Raw genomic sequence first — 17108 nt, forward strand, 5'->3', positions numbered from 1 at the left:
AATAAAAGGAAAAAAGATAGGAAAGGAAGAAGTAAAACTATCACTATTTCCAGAGGACATGATACTTTACATGGAAGACCCCCAAAACTCCACAAGAAGATGCCCTGAATTCAAAAAATTCAGCAGTGTAGCTGGATAAAAAGTCAACACCCAAAAATCGATAGCATTCCTATACACAAACAACAAACAGACTGAGAGAGAAATTAAGGAAACCATACTTTTCACAATACTATCCAAGAGACTGATATATTTAGGAATCAATCTCACAAAAAAAGTAAAAGATCCATTCAATGAAAACTACACTACTCTGCAAAAAGATCAAAGAAGATTTCAGTAAATGTTAAAATACTCCTTGCTCATGGATAGGAAGAACCAAAATTGTGAAAAAGGCCATGCTCCCAAAATTACTGTACAGATTTGATGCAATTTCCATTAAACTACCATTAGCATACGTCACAGATCTCGAGAAAACATGCCTTACATTCATCTGGAACCACAAGAGACCCAGAATAGGGAAAGCAATCCTGGGCAACAAGGACAAGTTAGGGAAATCACAACCCCTGACCTGAAATTATACTACAAAGCTACTGTCATAAAATCAACCTGGTACTGGCTAAAAAACAGGCCTGAGGATCAATGGAACAGTCTGGAAGAAACAGCCACAATCAAAAACACACTAAGCCACCTAATCTTTGATAAAGGGGCCAAAGAACCTCACTGAAAGAACGATAGTCTCTAATAAATGGTTCTGGAAAAATTGGCTTGCCATCTGCCAAAGACTGAATATAGACCCAAGTCTATCAACATGCACCAAGCTCAAGTCAAAATGAATCACAGATCTGAATATTAAAACAGAAACACTAAATCTATTGGAGGAGAAAGTAGGTAAAAACCTTGAAGATGTACGGGTAGGCAGAGAGTTCATGAACAAAAACCAAACTCCACATGAAACACTTCAAGGAATAAACAACTGGGATCCCATTCTACTGAAAAGTTTCTGCACATCTATGGAAATCACCAGCAGAGTAAAAAAAAAAAAAACCTACAAACTGGGACAAAATTTTAGGTGGCTGTCCTTCAGACAAAGGACTTCTATCTAGAACACAGGAGGAATTGAAAAATATCAGTACCCCCAAATTCAAAGACCCCATCCAAAATGGGCAGCAGAGATGAATACACACTTCTCAGACAAGGAAATACAAATGGCAAATAAATACATAAGAAAATGTTCAACATGATTAGTCATTCGAGAAATGCAAATTAAAACCACATTGAGATTCCACCTTACCCCAGTAAGAATGGCTAGCATTAAGAAATCAACCAATAACAAATGCTGGTGAGGCTGTGGAGAAATAGGAACTGTTCTCTGCTGCTGGTGGGAATGCAGACTGGTGAAACCACTGTGGAAATCAGTTTGGAGATTTCTCCGAAAACTAGGTCTAGATGTTCAATTCAACCCAGCTATCCCCCTGCTGGGTATTTTCCCAGAAGATCTAAAAACATCATGTCACTGCAATATATGTGCAGCACATAGCAGCACAATTTGTTATTGCTAAATTGTGGAAGCAACCTAAATGTCCATCTACCGAGGATTGGATAAGAAAATTGTGGTACTTTCATATATAATGGAATATTTCTCAGCTATAAAAAAAGCTAAACTGTAGGCTTTTATAGGTAAATGGTCACAACTAGAGCCCATACTCATAAGTGAAATAAATCAGACCTGCGTGTGCAAGCACAACATTGTCTCACTAGTGTGAAACCTGGAAGAGTTAGTAAAAACTTCAAGGTATGGTAGACATTATGAAATGAAAGGAAAACACTCAAGGGTATAGGGCAACTGGCATGTGGGAAAGAAAAAGGAAAGAAGGAGAAATTTTGTATGTATGTATATACAGGATAGTTAACATAGTAGATCTACTGTCTTCTATTTCACTGTTGAAAGCAACTGTTAATGAGTCCTTGATTAATCAATACTGCGTGTCTCTATGTGTTACCATGAGAAACCAGTTTGAAGATATCAATATGTAATATAACAAGCATTGTTAATTTCGTACCACTTCGTTTGTAAGTCTGTATGTCTGTACTGTTCTTTTGCTGTTTTGTAAAAGGTTGTCTGTCTGTTAATGTTTTCATTCTTTTATTTTTAAAATTAAAAAAATAAATTAAATAGGTATGATAATATAGCGACACTCAGTTATCTAGAACCGACATTCAAGAACTATGAACATCTAGAACACAACCACAGAAAATCTCTTCTGAACAATGAGGAAATACTGTCACAGTATCAACACATGCACTTCATGTTTCAGTTAGTACACGTGCACTTAGAATTATAAGTTTTAACTAGCACCGACAGACTTGTTATTACACAATGAATTTCACCTTTAGAAATGGTCACCACTTACTCCTCATGAGTAACAAAGCAATTTAAGTTGACAATCGCAAACTGACTGTGAGGTTAAAAATAGTACCCATGAACATTTATATACTGCCTTTTCTGTACTAAGCAGTGTTCTAGGAACTACATATATTAGCTCACTTAATCTTTATAATAACCCTGTGACATACTAATATTATCCCTATTTAGCAGACGATGATACTGAGAAGGTTAAGTAATTTTCCCGAGATTGCATGGGATGTAAGTGATGATGGAAGGATTGGGACATAGGAGTCTGGCACCAAACTGATGTTATCAGCCAGCGTCTTTCAGCATTATTGAAAGTTTTTTCCCGATTGCTTCCATTAACTGTCAAGGCAAATCTCAAGATAAAGAATTCCTTTTGTGTTTTTAATAAATTTTGTCATTCCAGAGAAGGAACTATCTCTGAATTGTACAAAGCTAAAATGAAAACATGAGTATCACCAGCAAAGCCGTAAAGTTACTTAGTTTACAGGCAAGGAGGTGACCTCCCCAGTAGCCTTACAGACAGTTACACCATAATTTCCTGTGCTAATCCCTAACCCCCATGCAAAGTCATTAAAAATAATAAAATGACATTTGACACAGTATGTTAATGATTCAGAAAATCTTAAGATACTTGTTAGGATGAAGGGATTCAAATGTCCATTTAAGTTGTGTAGAAAATAGTTTTAATGATCATCTCATAATACATGCCAGAAAAAGTGAATGTTTTTGCTTTGCTTTGAAAGATTTGCAGAACATTCCTTTTAATTCAGCTTTCAAAGAGATGAAATTGACTTCATGTGCAGTATTTTTTCAAACCAAAAGTAGTGACCCATCAATAAATCAGTTTACAAGGTCTCAAGGAGCATCATGCATAAATTTAGTCAGAAAAATCAGAATTTATTACAGAATCATCATTTGATAACTTTTATTTCATATATACATATATATAACATAAATATATATATGCATACTGGATCATAATATAAAGAAATTTCTTTCTCAAAATCACTTTTAGAAATTGTGAAAGCTACAAGTGCAGTGATTAAGAATGCAAACTTTGAAATGCAACTACCCAGTTGGCATCAAGATGATGCCACTTAAGAAGCAAGTGAGCTTGGGTTGATTATTTCGCTTCTCTGTCCCTCAGTTTCCTCATCTACACAATGGTGCCAATAACAGTACCTATCTCATTATGAAGTTGTGAGAATTAAAGAAATAAATATATATAATGTGCAGGACAGTGACTAGTGTGATAGTTGCTGTCATATTGTCGTTCTCCCTTTCAATCTCCCTTTCTTGCCTGACAAAGAAACTTTAAAAAGCAATGATGTTGAATCTAGGCATCAGATAAATTCAAATCAAAACAAAATTTAAATTCCATCTCACTCAAGTCAGAATGGCTATAACCAAGAGCACAAAAGCAATAAATCCTGGTGACTAAACTCAGGGAACCCTTCTACACTTTTAGTAGGAATGTAAATTAGTACAGCCACTATGAAAATCAGTATGGAGTTTTCTCCAGAAGGTTAAAAGTAGAACTACCATATGTTCCAGCTATACCACTCCTTGATATGTATCAGAGTAAATTAGAGTCAGCATACTACAAGAATACCTATACTGCATACCCGTTTGTTGTCACACAATTCACAATAACCAATATGTGGAACCAAACTAGGTGCCCATGAACCAATGAATGGATAAAGAAACACACACACACACACAAGTATTCATCCATAAAGAAGAATGAAATTATGTCATTTGCAGGAAAATAAATGAAACTAGAGATCATCACGTTAAGCAAAATAAGCCAGACTCAGAAAGACAAGTATTACATGGTTTACCTATTATGTGGAACACACAAACAATAAACAATAAAACACACACACAGATGACATGAAAATAGAAGGAAGACTATTACTAGACAAGGAGAGAGGAAAAAAAAAGAGGATGGTGGTGGTATAAGAGAGGAAAATGATGGGATGAATAAGATCAAAATATGTTATGTGTATGTATGAAAATGCCACAAATAAAACCATATGTGTACTAATTTAAAAAGCAATAATTTTAAATTCATGAACTTCTTTCCATCATAATAGAATTACATCTTCATGTATTCTTTCATAAAACCTTTGACAGTTGTATATATTCTTTTATATTAAAAGCTAAAAACAGTGATGTTCTTAAATACATTTATACTAATTACAGAGGTAATTCACCCAAAGCTTGTGCAGCATGGTCTAGAAAGTGAGCTAATTCTACAAAAATATCTATCTCTGGTTTATTACTTGTGGAAGGGACACTACAATTTCACCATGCTTGGCCTGGACCAGTGCTTATGCAATCCGCAGAACATATGAAAGCTATTTCAATTGACAGTAAATATTTCCTCATTTTGGCTTAAATTCAGCAGTAACTGTTCTTTCTCCAGAGCAAGGAGAGTGAGCCTATTGTGATTTTCCTCTAAAATTGATTCTTGATTATCTGCATATACCAATTTCTCAGGAGAACCCAAATCCATCATAACGGGCCAAAAGCATTTGGCCTGATATGCTTCCTTACTCATTACAGTATTTCCCTTCTTTTTTTTCCTGCTCATGTGAACAAATACTCTGGTCTTATAATTACTTTCACTATTTTGGATGAAAATCCTATTTAAAGATCATTTATCCAGTCTATAAAACTTTTTTCTTTAATAGGTCTTTGTACAAATTTAATTCAGTAGATTTTCCTAATTATACTGTATTAAGAACTATTATTTTCGTTCCTTCCTTATTATTTGTCCACTACCACCATAACTCAAAAGGAAACTATTAACTGCTTTTGTTTAGTTACACCTTAGTCAGAGGTCAAGGTTTTCCCTCCAGACTGCTACCCCATAAAAGATACCTGTGTTCCCCACCCTCCGTTGAAGGATAGTAGGCATCTGGATCTATTGACAGCAGATGGTCCACCAGACATGGTGCAGTGGAGATTCTAAACTTCAAAACAGGCAGCTGCTGAGCACCCTCAGCTGTCAGTTAAGGCTCTGCTACCTACAGTCAGTATAAAATGTGATAATATGTGGAAAGCATTACACACGATTTAACAGGCAACATAATGTAACTAGTAATGATGGCAAAAAAAGATGTAAATAAATTAAACTCATTTTCTACATGAGGCCTATGAAGAAGAAATGACAATGATTCCCAAACCTGTTGTGGAGACTTTTGAGGGCTGACCAATGTTAATGTGAACATTTCTTCAAAACGTGGAACCACTTGAGTTGAAACACTAATTTCATTGATAATTATCATTATCATTTAATTGATAATTAATTTAGGTACATAGGCAGGCTCTCTTGTCAATTACATTATTTTCAAAGATGCTATAGTGGATGAACTATGCTGCCTTTAGATGAAAACATTTAAATTTTATATTAGTATGTGTTTGTGAGACGTAATGATTATATTCACCATGGAAAGCCACATATGTACATAAAATACCTTAAAGATTAAGGTTATCATAACATATCCTAAAGGTTAAGTCTTTTTTGAGTCAGGGTCTAGCTATGCAGTTCAGGCTGGCCATGAACTCACAGCAATCCTCTTGCCTTAGCCTCCCAAATGCTGGGATCATAGGTATGTACAATCATACCCGGTTATAAAGATTAAGCCTTGTTTAAAATTCACAGAAGGGAAAATTGTTAGTTCAGAAGTGACTGCCACTTGTCAACAAGGACTTGAAAGTTTGTAGTAGCCATTTGCTGTCTTCGTAATGAACTGAACAAAACAAGGTCTAATAGAATTTTCAGACATATTTTGAAATGTGCTCATTTTATATTTATCAATAAATCTTTCTGATCCATAAAAAATACACTCATCATGGGGAATTATTACTTATACATATTGCATCTTAATCCTCTTTATTTTCCCTTCTCCTTCCCTTCCTCCCTGTTTGCCCTTTCCTAGATCCCCACCCCATCTTCACAAAGTCTACCTTCCTGTTTCCTAACATCTATTTTTATTTTGCTCTCTGAATTATTTATACTTTAGGTTTCTCACCACCATGTGCTATTTATGCTTGTGTGACTTACTTATTTTATTTAGCATTATAATCTCAAGGTATATTCATTTTCCCATGAATGACTCAAATTTTATATATCCATTTATCTGTTGAGTGGCATACAGGCCACTTCTAATATTTAGCTGTTATAAGTTGTGCCGCTATAAATATGAGATTGCATGTAACACTACAATATGATATCTTTAACTCTATTGGAAAGATACCCAGAAGAGATATAGCTGGGTCCAATAAGATTTCTAGTTTTAATTTTTTTCAGGAATATCCATATTGATTTTCTTAATGATCGTACTAGTTTACATTTCATCAAGAGTATAGAAGTGTTTCTTTTTTCCCACAAACTTACCAGCATTTGTTATTTTTTGAGTTCTTCATAATAGACATTCTTTCTGGAGTAAAATGAAATCTTAGTGTTGTTTTGATTTGCATTTCTCTAGTGGCAAAAGTTACTGAATATTTTTTCTGATACTTATTGGCCACTTGTACTTTTTCTTTTGGAAGCTGTCTGTTAATGTTCAGTTGGCATTTTTCATTGGTTTTTTTTTTTTTGGAAGAGTCTAAGTTTTTGAGTTCTTTATGTATTCTAGGTATTAGTCTTCTTCTATGGAATAAGCAAAAGTTTTCTCCCATTCTGTATTTCCCATTCTGTAGGTTGTTTCTTCACTCTTTTATTTCCTTTGCTTATAGATCTTTAATTTGGTGATCCCATTTGCTGATTCTTGGTGTAAAATGTGCTCATTTTAAGATTATGCCATTTCTTCTTAGACTTGGAAAACCTCAGGATGGCAACAAAGAGCTGGACTTTAGGAATAGTGAATGTCTTCAGTGACAGTGGTGCTGGATGGACTAGGAGGTTACTAAGGGGAGCAAGACAGACACCCACACTTCAAAGGAGAAGTTACTTCCCATACTCACTGTGATAGTTTTCACGTGTTTAAAAAAAGTGATTTGTGTCATTCTTGAGTGTTGCTTTCAAATTCCATTATGTTGGGTTCATTTGTTATGTATCCATACCAGTGAAATATTTAATACAGTTAATAATTAGCCCATTAGCTGGTTCATCTGCTGCAGGCTCTCTTTCACAGAGCTATAATCAAAGTGGTAGCCAGTGCTGTGGTCTTATCTGAACTCTACACAGGGAAAGGGCTGGCTCCCATGCTCTCTTACGCTGGCAGGGTTCAGTTCCTCAAGGTTGTTGTACTGCAGGCCTCATCTGAGTGCTAGTTGTTCACCAAAGGCCACCTCTTCAATTTTTTGTCGTGCGTTTCTCAGCCACTCTCATCAATATCCACAAAAGGCTGAATCTTCTGGTAAGAAACCTTGATCTTCACAACCTAACCATGGAATGGCAACTCCTTCATGCTACCATAGATTATTGATGAGAAGGAAGTTATTCAGGGGAGGAATTATATAACAGAATAATAGGAGGCAGGAATCATTGTGAGCAGGGGGAGGGCCTCTTTAGAGGCTACCTACCACAGCACTTGATAACTCATACCTCACCATAAAAGAAGAATGAAATAGATAAGTAGGATGCAAGGAAGAGATAAAGAGGGGAAAGTAAAAGGGAGGGAAATATAGTCATTAAAAAAGAAAAAACAAAGACAAAGTAGATTTGCTGCACTCTATACCAAGGTCCCATATATGGCCACACACTTCTTCACATTAGCACCATGACTATCAATTTCCTGTTTCTTATTTTGAATGGTAAGATAATATGGGCTTTCTATACATGTGAAGTTAAAAGGAAACAGAATAAATAAATAATGGAAACTAAATATTGAGTTAAAGTAAGCTAAATGTGTTTTAGATTAAGTCCTTTTCTCCTTTTTAAGGTTCCCCCCCCCCAACTAGCAAACTATTTCTTTTTCTATTTCTATTTTAAGTTTCAGGTTGTTAAAGAAAAAAAAAAAGAAGTTTCAGGTTGTTTTATTATTCTTGCTGTTCTGTGACAGGTATATTACGAAGAGAATACAGAGATTTCTGTTTCACGTTTGGGTTTACTTAACATTCTCGCCATTATGTGACAGGCATATTACACTGGGAATATAGAAACCTGGATGGTGTTCGCATTTGGTTCTCTGCTTGTTTAATTCAAATGTTGAAGTTATATTTTGGTTCTTTTCATTATTCTTGACAGTTATGTGTCACTTACTTATACCTATGAACTTGTAAATTGCCTCCTAGCTCATCTCTTCCAGACTTTCTACTGAAGTAACAAAAGTCTAAATGGCTTAAGAAGGTTAAGGTTAAATAGTGTCAGAGCCAGGATTAGAACAAAAACCTCTCAATTTCTAATCTAGTGCATCTTCTCTTCTTATATTTTGTGCAAATAAGTGGTCAAAATGGTGAAATATTCTCCTTAAACTCCAGGCATTAAAATAGTTGTAGTTTAAATATCTCTTAGTGGTCATTAATTTTCAAAGATAAAGATTACTTTCACTCTTGGCTAACAGGGAAAAAAAAGGAACTTTTCCGGGTACTCTTGTACGTAAGTGTTTGGCTTACAAAGCACACATCAGAATTCATTTGGAGGATATCATACAGGCTCCACTATTTCCTTGCTGGAAGAGGGATTCGTAAACAGCACATAGAAAGAGCTGCCCATCTGCTTTTGAAACAGGAAAAATTCTAAACCTACCCCAGAACTCTTTAAATTTCTCAGTTCACACATGAAAAGAAGTATTTCCTATGAAAAACTAGCCATGGAATTTTACTATTAAAAGTGTTCTGCTGCCCCCAACATGTGTTCTCAGTGCTAAGACAAAGTCTGCACTCAGAATTTCATGAAGTTTTACTTGCTTGTGGCTAGACTATTCAGAGCAACAGGAAACATTTAACCAGGAAATATTTCCCAACCCTGAGCTTCTTCACAACATTGATATGGGTGTTAGTGGAAAGGGAATGAGGTCCCGCTTCCCAGGTCTGCACTTTCTAGCTGTCTCATTGCTTCTGATTCTCCCTACCCATGCCTCACTGGAATGGAAAATCCATGAGGACCAAGATTATATGTTTTGCTCACTGCTATATCCACCAAACCAGACCTGGCACAGAACTGATTTTTTATAAGTGTTTGTTGATTGAATGGCCAAACAATGAGTTTGTTTAAGTTTTTAATAGTCTATCCTTTATGAGTTTGTTGCTAAAGGAAAAAAGAGTCATGTTCTGGTTCAGCATACCTGGTATATACCTGAAATCTAGAGTCAGAATTGTTTATGTCTCTGTTTGCATCTCATTTATTTTGAATTATCTTTTAAAGTATTCATAAAGATACTTTTAAGACTGAATGCCTTCCTAAGGCCTAAGAATGAATTTTAGATCAGAATGCAAATTAATTAAGTTTCCAATCAAAATCAAAACTAATCATATAAGGAGTAAAGGAAAGGGAAAGAAGAGAGGGGGAGGAGGAAAGAATGAGGAAGAAGGAAGGAAGGAGGAAGAGGAGAAGAGAAAGAGAGAAGAGGAAAGGAAAAATGGAAGGGAAGAAGAAACTTGACTGTCTTCAATATGGCATGGATGTCAAAACACTGAGATTTGATACACAAAAATGGGTTTCTTCAGATTTTCCATTGCATACAGATGAAAATTTCATAGATGTAGACAGATTTTTGCCTAATATTCTAATACATAAGAGCGATTCTCTACTTCTCAGATTAGAATTGATACATATATGCATAAGTTCTTTACACTTCATATTTTTTTAGTGTATTTACTAGGGAAATCTCTTAAAAGCATGAAAGCAGAAGTCACTTTTTAATCAAAAACCTATAGAAAGAAAAGTATCCCTGTACTGGATGCTGTGGTTGCCATGCCATGTCCTGGGCATCTACCTAATATCAACTATGTAGAAGACACTGCCACCGTGCACATTCCTGGGCACCTTCAGCTCAGGAGCAGCCAAAGTTTAAAAGTATATCAGAGCACAGATCTCCAGTGCTGCGCTCGACCTGTGGTGTTTGCAGGTTGGTGACTAATTATCCAACCTCCTCACCTTCTGCAGGACAACAGTGAGGCATATCCTAATGGCCACTGTGGTAACCAGCTCAACAGCACACACTCTACTCACTCTACTCTTCTCCTTTCCCTCCCCATTCTCCCCATTCTTTCACTTTTAGTTCCTAGGATCACGTTCTTAGTGAATTACCTGTACCCAAATCTTTATTGCTAGTTCTGATTTATTACACAGGCCCTAAGGAATAATACTTGAAATGAAGACAAAACAATTTGTCTTAGAACCAGAGTCTGATATTGGCAAGCAATGGACTTTAAAACTATGACTTAGGAAAGCAACTTTTGTGGAAGATGTTGGCATCACCTCTTAGATATGAAATAGGCTGGTTTTATCACAGTAGTTTCTCCTCTACATACTTTACCTATGTATTTCATTGGGACTATACATGACCTTTTAATCTCAGGCATGCTTTTTTTTTATTCTACAGATTCTTCTGGGAACCATGAATTCATTAAGTGCCGTTCACCTGAACTAGAGACTTTTTCATGCCACTGGACAGATGGGGATCATCATGCTTTAAAGAGCCCAGGATTTGTACAGCTGTTCTATGCTAAAAGGTGTGTCCTTCCTGTCTTTCTGATTTTCCTCTCCATGCACTTTCTCATTAAAGTGTACTGCATCACAGATTATATGAGAATTGAGGTGATTTATTTTCAATACCTAAATGCATTCATTTATTTATTTTAAAAATAATAATTAAACTATTACTATGTGGTAGTATTGTTTTAGGCACTGGAGATATAACAGCAATGATTGCAGAAAGATAAAAATCATTGGTCTCATGGAGATTTCCTTCCAGTGGGGGGAGACAGGCAATAAAAAATAAAGTATCAGCTGGTAACATCAGGTTATTAAAAATTAAAGCCAGAAAAAAAGATGAAGAATGTCAGCACCGTGTTTGAGCATGTGCATGAGAATGTATGTGTGTCAAAGTGGGAGAGTGTGGATATATATGAGTATGTGAATGTGAATGACCATGTGTGTGGGGCCTTGAGTGATATTTGAGGTGGGAGAGTCATAAAAGCAGTGTCTAATGTGGTGTGTTAGAGCAGAGAAAGAAGTGTAGGGAGAGAGAACATGGGAATATCTGAAAGAAAGACTGCGCAGTTATGGGAAATTGCAAGTACAAATTGGGCAGTCTTGGCACTCTTGAGGAAAGCAGAAGGCCAGCAGGAGTGGTACAAGACTGAAAATGGGAGAGAGTAATATGGGAAGGAGTCAGAGAGTTACTTGGGGACAGACCATGCCAAGCTTTCTAGGCAAGGGAGGGCTTTAAATCTTTATTTGTGGTAAGAAGCCATAGCTGTGTTTTAAAAAATGTATGTGTTTAGAGATTCATCTTGGGTTTCTATGTAGAGAATAGACTATGTTCCTCTTAAATTAGTTATATATACTAAATAACTGTGATCTTGCCACACATAACACTGTGACTTTCTCATTTTCACTACTGTCCTGAAAAATAACAGAGGAATAGGAAACAAATACCTTGAAATGTAGTCACCACTCAATTACTTTATTTTTAACACTTTACTTGGCATTATTTCCTTTTTATCGTTCTTATATTATACCATTATTTAAATGACACATAGCAATTGTACATATTTATGGGGTATAGTGTGACATTTCAGTGCATGCATATGGTATGTAATGATCAGATCTGGGTAGTGGATCTATCACCTCAGACATTCATCACTGCTCTGTGTTGGGAACATTCAAGATCTTATCTACTAGCAGTTTTGAAATATTCAGTTAATTATTGTCACCATAGTTATCCCACTGTGCTATAGAACACTACCTTTTTACCTTTTTAAATTTCAGGGTTGAACACTTCAGCATCTCTTCTTTGCCATGCAGATAAGGCCTAAACCAAAACACAAAGTTAGCAAGGCTCATTAAGCATGGCCTCTTCTTTATTAGTTGGATAATGATGCTGTGTATGCACTGAAGACCTGGGAAGAGATAGGAAGAGGTAGCCAGCATTTAGGAACCTGACCTCAGGGCCACAGACTCTGCATTTCAGCCTTGCTCTACTGCTCCAGCACTTGCTCACCAGACAACACTGAGAAAATTAGTGAAGCTGTGTGCAATTCAGCCTCCTCACTTGCAAATGGAGATAACACACTTGCCTCATGGCTTCTTGTGAGAGTTTTGTTAGATAATACTCAACAAAATTTGGCATAGACCTTCACACATAATAAATATTTAATAAATGGTAGCTGCTTTTCTTATTATTGGTGGTACAATAATAATTTAAAATAACAATGCTGTAGGATCCCAATTCTGGACTATACATATGATTTCTTAATTCTTTACTGTTGATGTTATTGGTATGCTTTAAGACCTTTTATATATGTATGTATGTACGTATTTATTTTTGTCTTTTTGAGACAGGGTTTTGCTATTCACTTCAGGCTGGCCTTGAGTTCACTTTGTAGCCCAGGCTGGTCTTGAACTTACAGCAGTCCCTACCTCATCCTCCTATGTGCTGTGATTACAGGCATGGGCCACTGCACCCAGCTGTGTAAGACCATTTTAATTTTCAGATAACAAATACATTGTGTTAGCAACTACAAGGAGCCTTAGTTAACCCGCTAGGTTTGAGAAAGGGCTCTTGGACACATCAGAAAGTCTACATGAAAATGAGCTGGTTGAGTATAAAATATACCATTTATTCATCTTAAGGTTGACATTGCAGAGAAATATGGGCCAGTAAAAAAAAAAAAAGCTGATTTTTACCAATATATTCAGTAATGAAGCTGAGGTATTTGGTAACATATTCAGTATGTATGAATTGATTGTGCTATTTATAAATGAAGAGAAACATAGTAGGTGCAGCAACACAGAGCTAGTGCCATCAAAACAAGAAAAATAATTTATTCATTCAGACTCACTCACAGCAAGGACAGTACAGATCGTCTTCTGACTTATCATTCTTTCTTGGAGTTCTTTTCCCAGACATTGCTAAAACTAGGTTCAGATTGCTCATCCCTGCTACACATAACACCGTGACATGATTTTATCCAACAATGAATGAAGAGAGGCCTAGGGGAGGGTTTGGTGTGATCGGCCTGCGGTTAGGTGGCCTGGCCTTATTATCCAAAACAGAAGAGAATCTGAACACATCAGGCTGTCAACAGGAGAGCAAGGGCACAGGCACACAGGCACTTTTGTGTTTTGCTTGGTCCTGTTCCTTGCCAGGTGAGCTGGCAGAGGATGTAGCCCCAGTATATTAGGACAACTGATTCAGAACAGCCTCTGCCACCCTGTGATAGAGATGGTGCCAAATTCAGCCTCTGAGCTTGACGTGGACTCAGCATGAGTGCAAATGACAGGCGTTGCAAAAACAGGCTTAGGAAGCATGGCTGTTTCTGTCCTCAGCTCCTGCATTGGATGTGGCACTATTGTCAAAGGAAGTGGATATGAGAACACCCAGTTCATTAAGAGTTCATTCCCTGGCCCCTGTCACCACCACAGCAGGGGCCTTTGATTTAGGAAGCCTTGGTGAGCTGCCTGGGAACCCAGATCCTCCTGCCCCACCCCCTGCTGCCACCTTCCAGAGGGACCTTTGATGAGGAGAGCCTTGGTGAGCTGCCTGGTGTCCCAGATCCTCTGGCCCTGCGCCCTACAGCCACCATGGGAGGGACCTTGGATTCTGGAAGCCTAGGTGAGCTGCCTGGAATTCCAGATGCACCAACCCCACCCCCTACCACCACCGGTGGAGGGGGCTTGGACTCAGGAGGCTTGGGTGAGCTGTGTGGGTAAGCTGTCTGAGTGCCCGGGTCCTTTGACTCCACCCCCTGCTGCCAACTCAGGAATGAACCTGAATCCTAGAAACCCAGGTAAATTTCAAAACGACAAAAAGAAGAAGCAAAATGCAATCTCAGCCAAACACCCCACCCAGGACAAGTTCAGGAAACATCAACACAGAAGAACATGGAACTCACACAGCTAAAATATCTGAACTGATTGCAATGGAAGTAAAGAACCAACTACATCAGGCTATAGAGGAAATAAGATCAGAAATAATTACTCAGGTAAAAAAAAAACATGACAACCATAATGAAAGAATTGCTGGGCATATCAAAAGAAGACATAGATTAAAAAAATAGGGGAACACAGAAAAATGATGGAAACCTTAAATGAACAATATAGGAAAGAATTAAAATGCATGAAACAGATTCAAAGACACATTCAGGAAATTAAAAATTCCATTGAAAGCTGGAAGAGCTGCTTGGATGAAATGGAAGATAGACTCTCAGACCTTGAAGACAGCATTGCAGCTAGTGATCGTGAAAGAAAAGGTCTCTTAAAAATAATGAAGGAACAGCAAATAACAATTCAATAGCTGCAAGATGAGGCAAAGAAAAACAATATAAGGCTGTTGGGTGTCAATTAAAGAGTAGGAGACAACATGAACAACATAAAAAGACTATTTGCAGCAGTAATGGCAGAAGATTTCCCAAACATGGGACAAGAAACTTATATATACATAAGTGAGGCATATAGAACTCCAATTAGCCATAACCAAAATAAATCCACACCCAGACACATAATAACCAAGATCCCAGAAATTGAGCAAAAGAAGAGAATATTAAAAGCTATTAGAGAAAAGAAACAGATCACCTATGAAGGAAAGCCCATCAGAATCACAGCAGACTTCTCAAAACAGACTATCAAGTCAAGAAGAGCTTGGAGTGAAGTATTTCAGGTCCTGAAAGAAAATAACTTCCAACCCAGATTGCTGTACCCTGCAAAGCTATCTTTCAAAATCGATGGAGAAATAATGTACTTCCATGACAAAGGTCACCTGAAGAAATTCATGAATGCCAAACCAATCTTACAAAGAGTGTTGAATGATAGTTTGCCAAGAGATAAAAATGAGCACAATCTCAAGACCAGCAATAGAAAAGAACTACTAAGCAAGGTAAGCAGTTAAACAGAGGGGGAAGTACAGAAACAACAGTGGGAAAATAACATGACAAGGAGAAGTCAATACATATCACTAATAACTTTTAAGGAATGGCCTCAATTCACCAATCAAAAGAAACAGACTGGGGGAGTGGATCAAGAAACAAAATCCAACAATATACTGCATACAAGTAACTCATTTAACTCAAAAGGAAATCCATAGTCTGACAGTCAAAGGATGGAAAACAATATTCCATGCACCAGGAACCGAGAAAAAAGCAGGAGTAGCTATTCTGTTTGCAGACAAGATGAACTTCAAGCCAACAATGATCAAAAGATATAAAGAAGATCACTATATGCTTGTTAAGGGGAAAATGCAGGAGGAAGAGATAACAATCATAAACATATGCACCAAATGTAGGAGCACCCAATTAAATTAGGCAAATGTTAGCAGACGTGAAAAATGAAATAAGTAACAACACAACTGTAACGGGATTTTAACACCCCATCATCACAAAGAGATAGATCAGCTAGACAAAAGATCAGCAAAGAAATAACAAAACTAAATGAAATGTGTGAACAAATGGACTTAATAGACCTTTACAGAGTATTCCACCCCACAAAATTAGAATATACATTCTTCTAAGCTGCACATGGGACATTCTCCAAAATAGACCATGTGCTAACACATAGAACATGCTTAAGTAAATGCAAAGGAATTGAAATTATCCCATGCATATTATCGGACCATAGTGCAATGAAACTGGAAATAAATAATAAAAGAAATGGCAAAAGCTCCATAAACACATGGAAATTAAATAACACCCTCCGGAAAAACCAATGGGTCACAGAAGAAATTAAACTAGAAATAAAACAGTATTTACAGTCAAATGAAAATGCAAATAGAAACTACTGGAACCTGTGGGATGCAATGAAAGCAGTCCTCAGAGGGAAATTTATAGCAGTGTATTCCCACATCAGAAAAACAGAACGAACACAAGTAAACAATCTTATGTTGTACTTTAATCTTCTAGAAAAAGAAGAGCAAGTTAATCCCAAAGCCTGAAGAAGGGAGGAAATTATAAATATCAGAGCAGAAATTAATGCAACTGAAACTAAGAAAATAGTACAAAGAATTAATGAATCAAAGAATTGATTCTTTTAAAAAATAAATAAAATTGATAAAACCCTAAATAACTTATCAAAAAAAGGCAAAAAAACTCAAATCCGTGCAATAAGGAATGAAAGGGGTGATATCACTACAGACCCTGAAGAAATTCAGATCATCAATACCTACTTTGAAAATCTTTACTCTCATCAGATGGAAAATGTGGAAGAAATGGATAGATTCCTAGATACATATGAATTACCAAAGCTGAATAGAGAAGATATAAAAATCTTGAGTAACTCAATATCAGCCAATGAAACTGAAAATGTAATAAAAAAAAAACTTAGCAACACGAAAGCCCAGGTCCTGATGGACTCACTGCTAAATTCTACAAGACATTTAGAGAAAATTTAATACCAGTGCTTCTCAAACTCTTTAAAGAAATAAAAAGGAAAGCAATGCTCCCAAACTCATTCTTGGAGGCAAGTATTATCCTGATACCAAAACCAGAAACAGAACAAACCAAAAAAGAGAACTACAGGCCACTCTCCCTAATGAACACAGATGCAAAAATTCTCAATAAAATACTAGCTAATAGAATGCAGCAAATC

General features: G+C 36.6%; 1 protein-coding gene across 2 annotated transcripts in view; it reads left to right on the forward strand.

The window, feature by feature from the left end:
- The window catches only part of Ghr (growth hormone receptor), a gene marked incomplete in the record, with an annotated part of 320111 nt that overhangs the window by 247231 nt on the left and 55772 nt on the right, over positions 1-17108 (forward strand). For both annotated transcript variants that reach the window (XM_013514982.1, XM_013514983.1), the window contains 1 exon segment: positions 10909-11038. In XM_013514982.1, coding sequence (XP_013370436.1) covers positions 10909-11038 — 130 coding nt within the window.

The sequence above is a fragment of the Chinchilla lanigera genome, unplaced genomic scaffold, assembly GCF_000276665.1.
Source record: "Chinchilla lanigera isolate Chin_1 unplaced genomic scaffold, ChiLan1.0 scaffold00025, whole genome shotgun sequence".
Lineage (NCBI taxonomy): Eukaryota > Metazoa > Chordata > Mammalia > Rodentia > Chinchillidae > Chinchilla > Chinchilla lanigera.